Source organism: Argiope bruennichi, chromosome 3 (genome assembly GCF_947563725.1).
Source record: "Argiope bruennichi chromosome 3, qqArgBrue1.1, whole genome shotgun sequence".
NCBI lineage: Eukaryota > Metazoa > Arthropoda > Arachnida > Araneae > Araneidae > Argiope > Argiope bruennichi.
Genome location: NC_079153.1, coordinates 95,093,591 through 95,113,562, shown reverse-complemented (window position 1 = coordinate 95,113,562; position 19,972 = coordinate 95,093,591). Strand labels below are relative to the sequence as shown.

At 30.0% G+C, this 19,972-nt stretch overlaps 1 protein-coding gene across 1 annotated transcript; it reads right to left on the bottom strand.

The window, feature by feature from the left end:
- Positions 1 to 11,613: 11,613 nt before the first annotated feature.
- Positions 11,614 to 12,825, bottom strand: LOC129962909 (ionotropic receptor 21a-like). Its single transcript, XM_056076912.1, has one exon. The coding sequence runs from the start codon at positions 12,823 to 12,825 to the stop codon at positions 11,614 to 11,616; it is 1,212 nt and encodes a 403-aa protein (XP_055932887.1).
- Positions 12,826 to 19,972: the final 7,147 nt, after the last annotated feature.

Sequence of the window (19,972 nt, the reverse complement as noted above, 5' to 3'; positions counted from 1 at the left end):
TAGTAACCCAGGCTGGTAAATCTAGGAATGCATCCTTCTTGGCGAAATCTTGGCGTCTTATGTAAAATGAATCTTGGGTATTATGATGTAATCTGAAAATCGCCAGGTTAAACACGAGAATGCAACAATTTTGGTTGTCCTCAGGGGCACATATTCTACAGATGTAACGGCCTCCAAGATCCCTAGATACCCTAGTATCTGTTCTTTCAAATTTTCCCGCGTTTTAAGTTTTTCTTTTTACTTTCTTCTCTCGAGGGCAGACGAATGAGCTCTCCATTAGAAGCTGTTGCCATTCTTTTTGCTGTTAGCTTCTTCTGAACAGCACTTTACCCCCACGTGTTGGCCGCGCGTGACGTATGGTACATTTCGGTCCCTGGTGTATCAATCGACCGGTATCTCAACCATCTGGTCTGTCTGTTCAAGGGAATCAAGAGACAGTGATCATTTGGGGCTCTTCGTTAAGAGTGGTAGACGTTACCGGAAGTGACCTAGCGTAGGTCCTGGCGTATATGTCCTGGCTAGTTTACAAGGCGAGTACTAAGACTGGAGTTGTTCAGAGTCAGCAACTGCCTTCTCTTGTTGGGTTCCTTGGCAGACAGTGCCGCCGTGGATCGAGTTCGTATTCTTTATTGCATGTATTCTTTTGTTAAACACATTGACTCCAATGGGATCAATTCACTGTCACTTGTCAGATACCAAACAAACCGCTTCTGTTCAATTTTCAACCGTTCTGCTCATGTCATGATGACACTGATCATGAAATCAAATGAATTATCTAAAAGTTTGTTGAAATTCCTTGTTATTCATATGAAGATGGAAGTTTATAAAACATGTCACCTTTCTTAAATCAAAAATACATACATAATCAAGTACACTAAAAAAAAATTGTGATCGGGATATTTACTTGTTAAGTCATCACCACAGGAACAGGCGAGGCAACTTTTGAAAACAATTTTTGATAAAATTTCAATTAAGGTCACAGCTCACACATCACTTGATTATACAAGGGGCATGATGTCAAGTGATGAATTCTTGATGGTAAGCGATGTAGAATTTGTTTCTGAACTTGAATCTCAAAAAGTTATTGCAGCTCGTCGTATTACTTTGAAAAGAATCGGAAATATTATCCCAACTAGTCACGTAATATTAACATTTAATTCACCAGTACTACCAAAGAAAATAACGACAGATTACATCAGCTAACATTCCAAACCCGATTCATTGCTTTAAATGCCAGTGATCTGGGTACACTAAACTAGTTTCTCGTGGATCTTCAATGTTCTGCTCCCGTTGTTCTGAACCGGAACATGAAAAAACCGGCTGTACAAAATCCAGAAAATGTGTCAATTGCAAACAAAATCATTCTTCTTATTTAAAGTCTTGTTCCGAATGGAAGTTAGAAAAAGAAATTCAAACCGTAGAACTGTCAGAAAGATATCTATCCAAGAAACTAGGAAGATTGTACTAGATAGAAACCTTAAACCTGACAATCCATACACAGCAGTTTTGAAAACAAACTTTCCCGATACACATGCTAAATCAAATGAAACTGGACATTCCGGCCCAAAAGAAACTAAAATTCCAAAGCTTTCTATCAATATAATAGAAAACGAATAAACAAGTACTGTTAAACTGTCAGACTTGTAAGATTTACTTAATACTCATAAATGATCTCCTAAAAATGAACAAACAAATGAGAAGAAAAAGAACTTTTCCAAACAGTTTCATACAACAAATGGAAAATTAAAGAGAGTTCGGAAACTGATCAAAAGACTAGAAAAACTTCTGAAGCAAAACTGAAAAATAAAGAATCGGAAAGCGATCTTCAAGTCTCTGATTCTTTTAGCGGAATGGAATTGAGCAAGGAAATCAACCAAACCTCCTTTAAGTCTCCAAAAGTTATCGACTATCAATTTAAATTTTTGAAGGAACCCGAGTAAGGACCTTTAAAATTATTTCTTTGAATTGCCACTGCTTGCATTCACATAAGGAAGACATTAAATAAGTTATAAATAATCCAATTTGTTTGGGATTGCAAAAAATTTATTTGAAGGTCCATTTCTCTACTAAATTTAAAAAACTGTGCGACTCACAGAAAGGATTTTCAACAAGGCCCTCGAGCATCTACTGGAGTGGCCGTTTCAATTTCTCGTCAAATACAATCTAAACCATTGCTCGTGCGCACACAAATACAAGCATCTGACATACAAATAGAATTTAATAGTCAAATAACAATAACATTCTACTGTATTCAGTATTTTATATGTTTAGTATAATCCGAACAGAAGTAAATACGAATTATTTTCAGAATTTATGAGGATCCACTATATTTACATTGACGCAATGCTAAGATTTATTATGAAAACCTAAACTCAGTGACCAATTAAAACTAATCCAGACTCTGATTCCACTTAGGTTCGTGTCCAATGGCATTTGGAACATGGTCCACGGCTGAAGAGAGCAGCACCAGATGCATGTAAATTTGACGATGATCCTGATGACGATGATGATGATTTCGTTCCACCTGATACAGATACTTCCATTGAACCAGAACGACCTGAAAAGGAACTTTTCCTTTCCTGGAAAAAAGAGGAAGAATATCCAGAAGAAGAAGACGCAGGAAAGATGATAAAAATAGAAGGACTGAAGGTAATGAAACCAGTACCGACAGACATCAAGAAACTTCTGTACAAAGGTAAAAGTTTTTTAAAATGATATTTTTGGAATAATTTTTTTCTTTGACAATTTATTTATTAGAACTATCTCTATTTAAGGTAGGTCAACATTTATTATCTATTGAAATATAAAATCTTTTTAGAACAATATTTTATATAAAATGTATTGGAAAGATCAATCTGTTCATTTGCTAAGTGATTTTAATTTAATTCGATAACTAGCAAGATATAATTTATTTATGAATTTTGATTTAAATATGTTCGTGCTAATCAGGGCCTGACTTTGCCTAACCGGGGCCCCGGGGCAACTATCCCTTATGAATCTGCCTTAGTCAGGCTCTGCTGCTGATCCAGGAATAATTGGATTTTGTATTTCATTAAAGATCCATTGTGCATCTAGATATGCTACACGTTAATTCAGGAAATTGTCGGCATATTGTAACGAGTCAAAAAACGCAACTAGTAGAAAAATCCAGTAATCGATGTTTAGAAAAATCAGAGCTTGGTTGTTTGCTTCGTATTATCAAGTGGTAGAAATTCATAATACTCAACATCACGACAGTCAAAGAAAACAATTAACATTTCTTTAATTTCCGAGCCACTTTGACTTGAACTTTCAGTCTTTTTTTCATCTTTCATTTGATTGTTGAGATGTTTCTATATCAAATGCATAGAACCAAATTTCATCACTAATAATAATGCATTTTAAAGAGGAATCGTCTTGAGAAAGCATTTCTTAGACCAAATGAGCACATTTTTCTTTTTGGAATAAATTAGCGACTCTGCGCAATCCTAAATAAATTAAAATTTTAAAAATTGCTTGACAGGATCATATGATATAGAAACTTTTTAATAATATCAAACGATGACTAACAAACATCTATTGCTTGACTATATCAATATCTTAAATATTAACCGAAGATCGCTGATAATTTACGATGTATTTTAAACTTTTAACTTTTCAAATCATAACCAGCTTTAAACTTTTCAAATCAGTCAAATACTGCTGTTTTTGATGAACTGTCGTATTTAAAAGTCTTTTGTATGTTTAATCAATAATCATCACCTTTTTTTAACAGTCAATAGAGGTGAAAATTCTTATATCATTAAAAACCAATTTATTTCCAAACGATAAAATAAAATAAATTTTTGATTGTTGAAAAATTGTTTATATAAGCTGTATAAATGTTTTATAAAAGATTGCAGACGATATCTACAATGTATATAATTTAAATGAAGAATTACAGATATTTTTTCATCACATTAGTAAAACAGAATATCCGTTTGTCTGTTTAAATCTTATAAAATTCCACATATGGGTGGATGGATTTAAGCGATATTTGGTTTACATGTTTCTTAGCATTTCAGCCAAACTGGTTTATTAAACAGTTTGCTAGACAACCCCCCAAAAAAGTGGGAAGTAGGTGTAGAATGAATTTATGTTTTTCGACCATAACTTCGGAATATATTGTAACAAAGTTATTTTTACATCATTAAAAAATTTAAAAACTTGACTTTTCAAGTAACATAAATTTCGTTTCTGTAAAAAAATTTCTATAATTTTAATCGTTTTTCAAAAATTTATCGAAGCACAGTTTATAAAAACACGTTTTCCTCTTTGAAGGGCTAACCCTATTTTATTGTATAATTACATCTATCTGCCAGTGTTTATTCTGGAATTGGGAAATCAAATCTTTGTTATCTTGCAGAAACAGCACCAGATTTCTAGTTTTGATTTTGGACATTTTAGTTGCCATCATGTTGATCCACCATATTCGTTCGAAGTCGTAGATGATCTTTGCTATCATGAAAGATGTGGTGAGAAGGCAGCTAATGGCATAATGAAGTGGTTCCTGCACTTCTCCACTGCCACAATGATCCGATTCTTTGACGTGGAATCGTTTGAAGTAAAAAAGAAATGTGCCATTGCTAGTTGCATAATGCCATTACTTGAGCTACAAATTTCTATGAAATACAATTTCCATGAATATTTAACTATATATAAACTATGTTGTATTTATAATCATTTTGTAGATTTCTTTATACACCAGTTTTATAAACGCTAGCACAAAAAGAAACCATTGCTAGAAAGCAATTTTTTTTTCAAAATAAAGCCATAGAAATCATTAATTTAATTACGTTTTTCTTGAAAACAATTATCATTCGTATCTGTAATGGTCATAGTCACATGACAAACATAATCGCATAAATTATCTATCTAACTGCACTTGGTCTTACGCTGTGCTCTAACACCACCTTCCTTTCCGCTCTGAAACGTAAAGAGCTAACTTCAGAGTTAAAATGGCAAATTTGACAGGTATCTGAAGAGCATACATTATTTCGAATGACATTTTTTATTTTAGGCTTCAGCAAAGAAGGCGAAGGTCGACAGAAGTACCTGAAAGAACGTTATCTAGAAGATCCTGAAGACAAATATTTTTTCCCCATCTGCACGTCCTGGGACTACGGATGGACTTTTGGTGAAGACTACGAGCTCACTTCTCCTGAATTTGGGAATGTAGAGATTATGAAAACATCCTTTTTTAGGCCTAACGATCCCCAACTGAAACCCAGAGATCCAATAGATTAAATCAGGCGCATGATTTAGCCACCAACTAAAATGATTAATAATAAAATTTCTTGAGCAATAAAATTCTATTTCTTATTTTCTTTGTTCATATTAAAAACATTTATTTAAAAAAGAACTGGGGAAGCTACATCATAGGCATATTCGCATGTTATGTTTTTTTTTGAATATACGCAATTGTATACATTTATATATAAATGTATTCACCATGTAGTAATTTCTGTACACAGCAGTTCAAGCTGTTATTCTTTAGCTTAAACGCCTTAGTTTTGTTTAGTTATATTTACAATCTGTTTGAAAGCAACGCTAGGACTTTTTTGGGAACAAAACTTGCAATGAAGCCAGCTTAGATGAGTAGCGCTACAGTCGAGCAGACATCTCCTCTCCAAACTTCTGAATCATACAAACGGGAAAATGTTTAATTCACGACGTTAGATTTAGCATATACTAGGACCATATAAAGATGGATCTTTAGCGAAATTGAGTTTCGAAAAATGAAACTGTCTGACTTTGAGATCAAGATTTTACTACTAGATCACTGCGGTCTGCTTAATTTATTCGCAGTGTTGTGCAAAATAGTGGAATTTGGAAATCATTTTTTTTTTCAAATTTAATACCAGGTGGTGCCTTGTTATGAATTAAAAAATAATTATTAATTGTAATAACTGATAATTAAATTCTAAAAAATTTTTAAGTAGGTAATTTTCATCAAGAATTTAAAATTGGACATAATTTGTAAATAAACATCAAGATGCGAGGGAAAAATTCATTATAAAGTTTTATTTTCAAATTTTCATGAGTATCACATAAAGCAAGGCATATGTAATTCATTTTATAAACTTGTTTATACTAATGAAGGATTTTTTTTCATTACACGTGTAAAAATAAATCTTGCATGTGATTTTGAAATAAATATAATCGCTTCTAATTATTATAATGAAAAAAATTATTCGAACCATTCTAAAGACACTGATTGGTTAAGATGTTAAATTTTGCATTCAGCTTTATAATCTTACTTATGTGGTTAAAGTAAATAATTTTTTAATGAAATCTATTCGTTCAAAATTATATTATATTTTTATTCTCAAATTATTTCTCTCTCATCTATTATTTTATATCGCAGACTTTCAATTTTGAAAACAAAAGAAAGTTCATAGTATTCAACTGGCAGAACTACAAAATTTTTGGAAAGTTTCAACCCTCATATGAAGGATCCAACAATATCTGACAAGCTGAGATTTGCCTCTTTTTCTACTTATTTCCCTCTTTAATCTTGCAAAGACATTCTCTTCCTTTATTCATATAGGAATTCTAACATGTTTCCTATTGTTGGAATTCGTTTCTTATTAACGCAAATCTCGCAGTGAGTTTCCGTCTTTGACTTGCTATTGTTTTTCAAATCTTCGACTTTACAAGATTTATTTGAACTTTAGGAAAAAAATAGAAAGTTTACAGAGCCAAATTGGGTAAACACTTAACTTTTAAAAAGCATTTATTTATCTTGTACGAATTAGTACTTTCTAATTAGCTATAACGATATTTATGCTTTGTTTACTAGCTAAGAGAAACACAAGCTGCTTAATTTACTGCAGCGCGATGAAATTTATGTCAAATACGTCTTTGCTGCAAATTCTCAATGTTATGATATTTAAATGATGATTTTCACAAATAAAATTGTGTTTTTCCTTAATTGAAGAATACAAGTTGAAATATCAAATAAAGTTTAAGGATCTTATTTTGCGAATATTCTAATCGATTTCAGACGTTGGTATTATTTATAAATTTGTCACTAGCCAAAACAATTCCATTGGCTTGTTGGGCCATCTAAAATGTTGTAGTTTTTGTGAAATTTCCATCAAACTCATTGTTTAAACAGCTATTTTCGAAATGCGGGAAATTGCCCAGTTCACACTACTCTTCATAAAGCAATGGAAAAAAAATTTCTCCTATCAAAAAATGCAAGTACACGCTAAATTAGCTTAATACAACATAATTATAAAGGATTTAGAGGTTTACGATCTTTTGTTCTTATTTGAAAGTTCGGTTTGTTTTTGGAATGAACCTTGCATTCACACTAAACAAATCAAAGATAAGCTATGCAATAAAAAAACGGACTTTTGTATTGATTTTGAGATACAGCTGTTTAAACAGAGTATTGTAAAAAAAATGATACATCTTATTCCAAAATTTACGATTGCATTATTAATAGTCCACTGTGTAACAAACTGCAGTTTAAAAATTTTGACATTTCGTATATATATATATATAACCTTGGATCTAATTACTTGGCTTCGTCTAAATGTAATGTGCAGAGGCAAATGAGAAAATAAATCGAGATTTATATAAATGATATATATTTTTATTCCAATTTAAAGATTTACGTTTTTATAAGAATAAAAACATATGAACAGTGATTTCAAAACCAGTAAAATAATAAAAACCAGAAATTCCATTATATCACACAATAAAAATGAAAGTAAGTTTATTTTAAAGAAATATTCTTACGTCACAGAATATTTTTTTCTTATAGAGTAATATGTAATTTTTAATTTCATTAAATAATGTATTGTGATGAAAGTTTTAAAATACCAACATCGATTTCTTTTGAATAGAAAGGAAACTTTATTTAGACATTTAGGGAAAATTGAATTTAATTTAAATCTTTTTTAATGCGGTATGAAGATTTATTATTGCTTTAAAAAATCTTTTAAGTGCATGCTAATATTCAGAGAAGGATCAATAAATAGGTAATGTGAGTACAATGAAATAACTCAAATCTAGAATTAAAAATGTTAAACGTTTTTAGACAAAACAATTAGATAATGATTGTTTGTATAAATAATACAAATCATAAATGGTTTAATCATCACATCCTTTACTCACTTTTAAGCTAACAGAGAAATCAATACATGTAAAGTAACAATAACAATAACAACAACTTTTGATTTGTTTTATTTTAAGTTCTTTGATTTTATTCGCTGTTGATTATGTGCAATTTCCAATAAAAGAAATGTAACAGAAAACTTTTTCTTAGTTGCTTCAAAATTCCAATTTTTTTTGCAACATGAAAGGTTATTAAATATGAGGTTAATTATTATTAAAATTTTCATTTTTTTAAAAAAAACCTTCATGCATAAATTATTCTGTAAAGAATAATAAAAACCAATTAATGCCTGCATCATTTTAATTGTTATTCTTTTTTTTTTCTTTTTGAAATTGAAAATGATGAATAGAAATAGGGGTTTTTAATTGAAAACTTACAAAATTTATTAAGGAGAAATTTCTAAAATGTATGTGTTATACTTTGAAAAAACGATATTCATAGAGAAGGGTTTAAATTATTAAATATAATCTTTTATTTTAAATATTATTCCTTTTTATATTGAGTTTAATAAATACCTAATTCCGCAAATATGTTTCATTAGAATTTCCGTCTTCAAATATTTATAGATATTGATAGAATGTCACAAAAAGCTAAAAAATTTTCTGTTAACAGATACTAATTTGGGTAAATTTCCTGAAATATCAAAATGTAAAAGATTAGAAGCACTCAAAAAGTTGGATTGGTATTAAAGAGAATAACAGAATTTCTTGCAATTAAATGTGAATAACCGAATGACAAAGAAATTAATTTTACCAAAAAAGTGTTATTTAATCGGAAACTGCAAATTTTATTTCAATTTGAATTATTTTTTAGCATCTGTTAATAAAAATAATTTTTTTAAATCAATGTCCGAATTTGTTTTGAGACATTTTTTTAAGAACCAAACAGGTAAGCTATATTTCCTGTTTTCTCGTTTCGATAATACCCAATCAACACGATGTTGTTCATATTCTGAATTCTGAATACTGTTGTTCATATTCTGAATTCTGAATACTGTTGTTCATATTCTGAATTCTGAATACTGTTGTTCATATTCTGAATACTGTTGTTCATATTCTGAATTCTGAATACTGTTGTTCATATTCTGAATACTGTTGTTCATATTCTGAATTCTGAATACTGTTGTTCATATTCTGAATTCTGAATACTGTTGTTCATATTCTGAATACTGTTGTTCATATTCTGAATACTGTTGTTCATATTCTGAATACTGTTGTTCATATTCTGAATTCGGAATACTTATGAATGTTACATTTTATAGATTTGTATAATGTGTATTGAGTATATTGACTAGGTTTTCAGAAAGGAATTTATAGAATATTACTGTTGATATCGTCGTTGAAATATGATGAATAAAACTTACTATAATTGATAGTAATGATAATTTACCTAATTATCCTAAAATAACTCGGTTATTTTAATAAGATGATTTTTCTTACAAAAAGAATTAAAATATTTAGACAATACTTAGAAAATATATTATCTTCTGTTGATGCGTTAAGAATTTTATGTAATGAATTTCTAAAATTTTTATATATTTTTCAATTTTTCCCGAATAAATTATAAATAATACTAATTAGTCTGATTTTATTAAATTTTTATTTTTATTTACATTATATTCTGAATTAATCTTTCATTCCCCTCTAAACTGTTCTAATACGAAGCAATATGAATAATATTTTCAATAAATATTTAAAAGGTTGCCATATGATTATTTCTTGAGTTTTTATCTTCAACATAGATGAGGGTCGCGGTGGCTTGGTGGTAAGGTCTCGGCTTCGGAACCGGAGGGTTTCAGGTTCGTGACCCGATTCCACCGAAGAACCGTCGTTTAAGGGGGTCTGTTGCACGTTAAATCGGTCATGACCAAACGTCCTCCCACTGGTGTGGCGTGGAGAGGGGGGTGCCAGCTGAGGTGTCGTCCTCGTCATCTGACTGCGGTTCAAAATTACGAGGTCCGCCCCAAAATAACCCTAGTGTTGCTTCAAGCGAGACGTTAATATAACCAAACCAAACTTTAGCATAGATATGAATCACAAACTAAGCAGTAAATATAACTTTTCTAAATAATAATACAACCGTAACTATTTTAAAGATAATTATACTACATCAAGAGTTCTTAATTGTGGATAACGATCTTAATATGATTGAATAAAACGCTGTTACAAATTCTCTCAAAAAGCTTCTCCTTTCAGATTCGAAAATGATGAACAAAAGCATCATGACAAAATATTTTCATTTTTTTAAATAATTATTTTGAAATCAGTTTGTTTCCAGTCACAATTAGTTAGCGTTTCATTTTATTTATTTTCCAGATTTAGAGCAGTGACAAAATTTTTCAAATACTCAAACAGTCAGGATTGGACGAATTTTAATAGGCGTGCACTAGGCATATATAATCAAATCAAATATCACTCTCTCTATACATATCTATATCTTAGTACAGTAAATCTGGGGTCGAATTTCACCCAGATATACAAATTTGAATGTTATACGTCAGATGGTTTGGCCTGTTCAAACACGCACACGCAATTAACATATAATTGGACGATAGTGAAACATTAAATTATATATTGATTAAATATTATATTAAATTATTAAGATCATATTGCCTTTTATAAGAGTTTAAATTTTATTTTAAGAGATTTATAATGTCAAAAGGTGACACTGCTCCTTTATAAGATAATAGTCCTTCGATTTAGTACTTGACTTAGTAACAAAAGTAGATACCTTAATATAAATTCCTACTACAAACAGAATTCCATATTATATAAGATAATACTCAAGTAAATAATTTTTACCAAGTGAAAGGCAAAGTTTGCTTGTAGAAGGATACCAACACATATATAAATAATCATATATTTAGAAAATATAATTAGGAATTTGTAATAATGCTTCCCGATGCAGTTGGTTATATAAGATAGTTTTACGGATAGCTCTGATACATGTTGAACGGATGTCAGATTAATAATCCCCGATTTTTTTGCGACAAATTGGCGAGAAAATAAAAATAAAAAAAATTGCCAGTATCTAAAGGAATTTTGGTGATAGATCCATAAAAATGGACTTATCGCCATAAGAATGCGAGCTATATTGATCTTTCTGTAGCCTTCTTGCTCTATTACTGGAACCAGGAGACAAAGTTGGAGTCATTCTAGTAGTGAGACATCATTGAGTAATGTACTGCGTAGCCAGCTTAAATGAATAATTGAGCTTGTTCTTTCCAAGCTCTTTGTATTGTTACGGCTGTTCACTACCGATTTGCTCTTTGTGTGTTATTGTTTAAACTGTAAGTGCTGTTCTTGGGTACGCTTCGGCTGTGTTTTGCTGCCTGTGTGCCCGTGTCTTGTTGTAGAATAAAATGTCGCTCTTTTGAGCCTGTTGGATTGGATCACCGTACACTGGATTTATTAATTTTCACATTCGTAATTTTGGATAAAATTTCTTGCATGAAATGGTTACAGTTTTCATTTAAGAGCTTTTTTCCTTCGCCATTGGTTATGCACAATTTCTAATAAAAGTAACGCAAAAGAAGAAATATAACCTATGATAAGAACGAAGAATATACTAGACAGATCATTCAAATCCAGCTTGATAACGGTATTAGTGCGGGGCAATATTGAGGAAATTCTTATTTCTTGCGGAGAGGTTATATCACGTATAAATTTTTCATAAAAACCTCCGCTCACTATGCGAAGAAGGACTGTATTGAAGCGATCCATGCAACAGAAACCTTTCTTCATTATCACACCTTTGCTGGCAACATCCAAAGAGTCATGTGAGATGTATTTACTCGAACCGTGCATTATTTGTAACAGCAGCTTCGAACCAATGACAACTCTTTTTTCTTCAAATGGTTTTATTTGATATTCTGCAGGAATGTAAATATCGTGGTAATTTTTTATCACAGACCCGATGGTTCTTAAATGCTTCAAATTACTTCGCATTAGAATGTTTGGGATAACGGTCCCTTTTAACAACATGCACTTGTATGTTCTCGATTCCAACAGAGGCGCTAGTTCCTCAGCTGTCCGAATCACATTTCCTTTGCGTTCCACAGTGAAGGCAGATAAAATAACAGATGTATATATAAATATGAGAAGCGTTTTGGAAATCAACAAGAATCCATCTAAGATTCCAGTCGCTCTAATTAGCGAATTGTGCTTGGCGGGTCTTGCATCATCTACTTTTTCAGCAATATCTTTACATTTAATTTGTTTGAGAATTGTTAGATAATGAAAGATAAGAGGGATGAAAGCAAAACAAAAGACAATCGCTATCCACACATATGCCGAGAATGGTCGAATTAGAACTGTGTATTTGGGCAGAGAGTGTGGTAAGTCAGAAGCAAACGTCTTGTGGTCATCGAAATAAGGTGCACTCATCTCTGCTATTTTAAATACTTCTTCGGTAATGCCTAAATGAGAGACAGTCAAGTCCACTTCGCCCCTCGCGACCATTCCTTTGACACCTGTCCAGGTTCCGGAAGAATCTTTGAAGCCAAACTGCTGACCATCTGTTGGCAAGAGAAGCGTATATTTGAAATTCAGCCTTTCAGCTAGAAGTTTGAGTAATTCTCCTTCAATTCCTGAGAAATCTGAGATGTTGTTAGGATCCTTGAAAATATAATACGGCCAGACATTTACAGCGGCAACTTTCAGGTATTTTGGGAATTCCATTTTGATTTGTTAGAATCGATATATTTATAACGAATGCAATTCTTATTTTGTAACTTGTCTCAGAATTTCATCTCAATTAATCATTCTGGTGGTATCGCCATTTATCTTTGGAATATATATTTAAATTATATTTTTAATTCATTGAAACTGTGAACAGCTCTTTTCCGATGCATTTTGTTTTCCAGGGGTAATTAGGAAGATGTTTATTGCATATGAAGTATCTGAGATTTTTCTTTATCTTTGTATATGAATGTATTCTGTAAAGAATTACATTACCATTAATTACTGCATGATTGGAATCGAATTTTTGCCATTTTAAAAATAAAATGTCAAATAGAAGTAAAAAATATTTTTTAAAATAGAAAAATTTAAAAAAAAATATTATAATTATTTAATGCAACTTTTTACTGAAAGTGACATCATTATTTCCTGTCCAGTTTAATACATATTTAATTTCGAAGTATAATTTCCTCAAGAACTGACTCCTGATATTAAAAATTGGTAACTAAGATAAATTTCTTGAAATATTAAAATTTGAAACATTGAAATCAGTCAAAGAATTAGTTATGCATCTACGGTCATTTTCTAGGATTGAAAGCGCTTTTTGTAGTTTGTGAGAGTAACCAATGTCACAAAAATTTACTTAAGAAAAAAAAAAAACTGTTTTCAAAAGTAAATTTCAAATTTTATTTTTCTGTTTTATTACTTGGTTATTGTTTCTTAAACTAAATTTCCTGTGTAAAGATTAAATTTATTTTCCTCTTTCTTTCTAACAAAAATTTTTTTTCTCTTCTTTTTAAAATCAAATTTTTTTGACATTGGTTACGCTCAAAAATTTTTATTTAAAAATTGTAATATATTCAGATAAATCTTGTATATATTTTTTTTAATTTCCATTTCATATCTTATGAATCTTTAAAAATTACTTTTAAACTCTGTAAAAATGTACAAGCAAACTATTTAAATCGAAGATATAAATACAGCATTTCCTTAATTTTTCAATTTGCTTTTTAAAATTTTAGAATATTATATAGAAAATCAAGTCATTAAAAAATTATAAAAGAGAAGAAATAAAATAAAACAAGATGTTAGTAAAATATTGTAAATAGTTAAAAAAACCCACAGCAATAAATAAATTTTACTATACATTTATTATAACAATAAAAACGCACTACTCCAAATCAAATTGATAATTTTTTTAAAGTATGTTTAATAATCAAATAAATTATTTTGGAATTTTTTGAGGAATGTTAACGGAACATCTTAAATCATGAAATAAATTATTTTATACAATCATTTTTTAATATATGATGTCACGATAATTTTTTTTAGCTATAAACATTTATTTTTTAAAAATATGAAAATTATATGAGTTGTTTATGATTTTTTCCGGATTTTACAGAAATTGTTAATTTTATTTTATTGAAATAGTGTATTTTTTTTATCCTGAATATTAAAAAGAAAGCCATTCTGAAATAATAAAGGCAGAAGATAGAAAAACATTTGATATTAAGTACAAATGATTCAAAACTATTCCACTTTTTAATTATTCTAAATATAATATAGTCTTCATTCAATAAAACTCCATAATTCTCGAAACCTTATATAGAACCTAAGCTTTAAACGGCATTTATAAATTATTTAGTTTCGATTATTATTTTTTATAATCGATTTCGATTTTTTCGGCATTCTTTATAATCGATCGATTTTTTCGATTATAATATATTATAATTTTTGATTTTTCAAGTTATTTTAAAAACTGATTTTAATTTTTTTTTTATTTAATGAGGGTTTTTTTTTCAATACTATTATTTTCAGTAGAACGATAAGTCTTCGTTAAATAGAATCTGCACTTCATTTTGAATGAATTTTACAATATTATCTAAAAACATTAGTCGTTAATTTTTAAATACAAGCCTTAGAAATCCTGATTAAACCCTACTAATGTGAAATTAATGATAGCTTTTAAGAGAATAACAATTAATAACTTACACAGAAATGTGTTTATTTTTTATATGTTTGATTAACATTTTTCAGAAATTCCTCTTAATATAAGGAACAGTTACTACTAATAATAATATATGTAATTATATTTGCTTTATTAAATTTATTAAGCTATATCAGAAGATTTAACCTTAGACGGTGACCCCTAATTTGATTTGTGAGTAAAATATCTGGGATTTCTTAGGGTCGTCTTTTGAGATAAAAAATGACAAACTTCTGAAATACCGAAAAATGATAAAATAATCTTCATTAAAAAATGAAACTCTTTAAATAATTACTTTTAATCAGCTTATTTTTAGTTATAATTAATGATTTTTTTAAATTCGAAAATTGCATTTTGTAACTTCCGAATAGTGGAAATAATTTTCTGGTACTCGAAAAGGCATTGTGACGACTAAAGCGAAACTGAAGAAGTCATGCTGTCATATATTAGGTGTGTTCTTGTTAAAATAATTAAATCCAAAGTAAGACGACATAAGCATTTAATATTTACACTTAATTTACATTTAAAACATACAAATATAACGATCGTAGATTAACAGAGGTAACACTAATGCGTTTATCAAATCTTTAGAACACAAGTCAATCAACAAAGCAGAGTTGAGTTTTCACACAATTTCAAAGCTCAAAAATAAAATGTTTTAAGTTACGTGTGAGTTTGTTTTTACTTCTTCGTTGCACCACAGTGTCACAATTAAACAAACATCGGAAGCCTGCATTTTAATTATAAAACAAAATGAATTTAAATCTATAGAGAAAATATACCATACCTTAAGCCTTGAATTGCAAGTTTTCTTCTTTTTATAATTTCATCCCCTTAAATAAAATAGCATGGGCATTAAATAAAATCGCATATAAGAATGAAATGTATGTTACAATACAATAGTATATTCCGTGAATTATCCTATTGCTTTATATCATCTAGAATTGATGCTCCAAATAAATGGGCATTAACCATTATCAATTGTTTTGTGTTGATATAAAGTGCGATGGAAATGTAAATTTATCTTCCAACGAACTCGAATATAAAGCAGATAGTATTTATATCTGGTATTCAAAACTTTTATAGACAAACTTTTTTTTCCACGCTCAAGTATGAGCAATTTTATGATGTATTTTATCAACTTCGATTCTCATTTTATTCTTTTTACAGAATGAGTTGCGAATTTTCTAACAAATTGTCGAGACTTTGAATGTATTTAGAGCCGTTTAACGTATTATTCAAATTTAACTTCTTTATGCTCAATAGTTAGATAAAAAAAAAGGTAAAACAAATTAATATTTTAATACACCTTTATCTTTAACATGGCCTTTTACTTTTACCTCTAACAGAAATTTAACTTCTTTATGCTCAATAGTTAGATGGAAAAAAAGATAAAATAAATTACCAATCGTTTTTGCATAAAACATAAACCTAGAATAGTTTTTTTTGTTGTTGTTGTTCAAACAAGAATACTAATTTATTGATTGTCAAAAATGCTTAGATAATGGATGATATTAAAAATGTTAGAATACGAACAGGATTATTTTTTCTACTAACAAAATTGATGATTATTTGAAATTGAAAATAGATGTGAATAATAAAGAGCGTAGGATTACAAATTCGAAAATAATTAATAAATGATTCAGATTAGAGGCTTGTGATAAGGATTGATACAAAGAATGAAAACAAAAAGCTAAATGCATTGAGGAAATATTCAAAAAAAAAGTATTTAGAGTGGAAGATTTTTTAAATAAGTTTATGAGTCTGAAAACAAGAGTAAAGAGATAGCTTCAGAAATTTGAGCTGAATTAAAATTATTCTACTACTAGCTTTTACCCGCGACTTCGTACGCGTGGAAATAGATTGGAATTTATAGCATCAATGGCTTTATCTTTTCTTACTCCTGCGTATGCGTGAATTTTCAACGTCAATTGGGGCAACACAAATGTATGAACTTTCTACGCCAGTTGGGGTAACAATATAGATTATAAATTTTTAATTCCCTTTATTCTGTTTTATTTAAATTCAAAAGTACTTCAGAATGAATCCAAAAGATCGATTAATTGACAATGTTTAGTTTTAAATGTATCGAACACTAAGAAAATAAACAGAATCGTTTGAAATAATAGTCAAAATCATGTTAAGCCTAATCTCATTGGCGTGGGAAAAAAATAACCCTGAAGCTTTACTCATTTGGCGATTTTTGGCGGGAAAGTTAGTTTTTAATTAATAAACAATTAACCACTCAATTAAACGGAATAAATAGAAGCCTATGTCCTATTCCAGACTATAATCTATCTCTCAGCTAAATTTCATCCAATTCTGTGCAGCCGTTCTGGCGTGGTTGACTAACACACATCCATCCATCCAAACTTTCACATTTATAATAGTAGTATAGATTAATGATGACAAAATTTAATTCAAAAGAAAATATAAACCAGCTGGTCAGCAAAGGAGGCTAGCATTTAATATAATCTTTAGACAATGAATCAGAACATTCCACCAAACTCCGCACTACTTTTTGGAAATAATTATAAAGCTGTAGATGAGCATATAAAATAGCATTTTGAAAAAGGTGTGTTAACCGAAGTTTTGTGCGTGAATTTTTGTTATAAGATTTGACTAATAAAAATTTCTACAGAAGGAAGAAGTTATTCAAAATTTACGGGAAAAATAAACGCAACTCGGAGCTCCTGAGACTCTAAGAGTGATATCAGACATAAATAGTGACGTTGAATACCTTCATAGAAGCCTAAACCCTTGAAGTTGTATGCAGAGGTGGGAAAGAAAAAAGAAAAAAAAAAAAAACAGCGGGAGTGATCCCCTTAAAGCTTTCTCGCATATTCTCTGATAAAAATATCATCCCAGAAACCACCTTGCATATTATTCGCAAGCAATAGTTACGAAATATTAACTTTTGGCGTGGATTTAGCTTTTGTACTGAATCTATCACGGCATTCTTGGCGAATTATTTGGCGATTAATTTCTGCCATGCAGTTAAAAGTAACCGAAAAACGAATTTGTGTTTTAAATTCTTTTTTTCCGGCCGATTGTTGTTGTTGTTGTCGTGTCTATGCATACAGTGCTAGTGCAAAAGACTAGAGTCCTCCAAAAGCCTTGGTGACAAGATCTGCAAGTTCTGGAGCCCGATGGCTATGGAGGATTTCGATTGGCGGTGCTCCAAGCTGAAAAAGGGAACCGATAATGGCCTGGCAGTCAAAAACATGATCTGGAGTTAGTTGCGAATGGGGACAGTACTTGAAGATGGGATAGGACTTTATATTGGTTCGTGAGATCTTCATGCCTTTGAAATGTCCAGTACGTAGCCTGGCTATTGTAGAGGAAAAATTTCTTGGGCAGTTCAGATCGGGGATTGGTGCCTTGCTAAGATGCTGGTTGTAGATCCTTCGCCTAGCGGCAGCATTCGCATTTGCACAGGTGACTACTCGAGGTTGGTCTTCGTCTCGTGCTTCCTTTGCCCCTCAATTCCAACATGAGCTGGGATCCACTGGAGAGTGCAAGGTATATTTAGTAAATGGAGGAGGGTATTAATTTCTAGCGTTATTGTTGTTTTACCGTTATGTATGGTTTCGAGTGCTTATTTTGAGTCTGAGAAAATCACAATTTCTTTTATTGAGTCGTTTATTCAGGCCGATTAAAACCAAAATTTAACACAAAACTGTACTCTAAGTCACAAAATCCCATACCAAATTTGATATATTTAAGTCAATGCGTTTTTGAGTTATCGCGTTTGCATGTTTCTGAGTGTACAAACCGACAGACGGTCAACACACAGTTGGATTTGGTTCAAAATTTGATTCGTGCCTACACTATGGATGTTAAATATGTGAACCGAATTTTATTTATCTAGCTTTCTTCGTTTTGTACTTATCGTGTTAATTTATATTGGAACAGTCAGACAGATAGATTGCCTATGAATGAATTTTGCTCAAATTTGGTATAAATACCATATACCAAATTTCCTCCGTGTAGTTCAAAGCGTTTTTGAGTTATCTTTGCCACAGACAGAGAGACGGACATTTTCCAAAAATGTGTTTTTCTAACTCAGGGAGATCTAAAACATGGAGATTCGTTAAAATTTCGATTTCGAATTTTTTTTACGATTATTATATTTTCTCTATACTACGTATACTAGAAAGTTAAAAGAATGTATATTTAATTAACTCTTTAATTAGATATACAATTTCAATTCATAAGGAGAAGGTGGAATATGAATTTCTTTAATTTGACTTCAAGGAAAAAAAAACTATAATAAGTTTTGTAAAGAACATCCGTGAAAATATTTCTTGGATGCAAAATTTTTAAATGATTATAAAAAATATTAAAAAATTGATTGCGTTTTTTTATGACTATAAACATAGAACATTGTGAGTTTCTATAAAATTGCATTGAGAGAAAGAAGGCCTTTTCTTATTTATAAGATTGCTGTTTTATATATTTGAGAGTTGCTCTCTTTGCTAAAATGTGTAAGAATTAATTTTGATGTTAAAATGCTCAAAATATAAATTGTAATATAACCAGAATTGAACTTTCTGAATCTAATTCTAAAAAAAACTGATCCAATAAGAAAAAAAATGAACGGAACGAGAAGAACTTTTCTAACACAGCATACATTCCTGATGTTTTGATGGAATCTTTGAACATTTGCTTCAGAAATGAACAGAAAGGAATAGTTGTTTGAATCTTGTCTATCACAAGATTACAGAAATTTTATTTAAAACAAGTAATATAAAAGTTTTCTTTTTAAATTCAATTCCAACTTGGGTCAACAAAAAACATTTTATTTTAGTTACTTTTTATTAAATAATTATCAAAAAAATTATTAAGTATCAAAAAATTATTGATTTTCGCAGAAACTGAACTCGTATTCTTCACCTTCACGTGAAAAGTACTGAAATCTTTGCATTTTACCGATTGAGCTACTGCCTGTTGATTTCAATTTTCATTACAAACTGCTAAAACTCTATTTAAAGTATTAAAAATTAATTAAATTTAATTATTGAATTAATATGTGAAAAAACTGTATAAACATCAAGTGTCATCCACTACAAGTTTAAAAATATATATTTGAACTTGAGTGGATGAATAAAAAGTATTTTATTAACGATTGAAAATTTGTACAAGATATATAAATATATA

Excerpts from the sequence above, each read along its gene's own strand:
- LOC129962909 (XM_056076912.1), bottom strand. The coding sequence starts at position 12,825 with ATGGAATTCCCAAAATACCTGAAAGTTGCCGCTGTAAATGTCTGGCCG.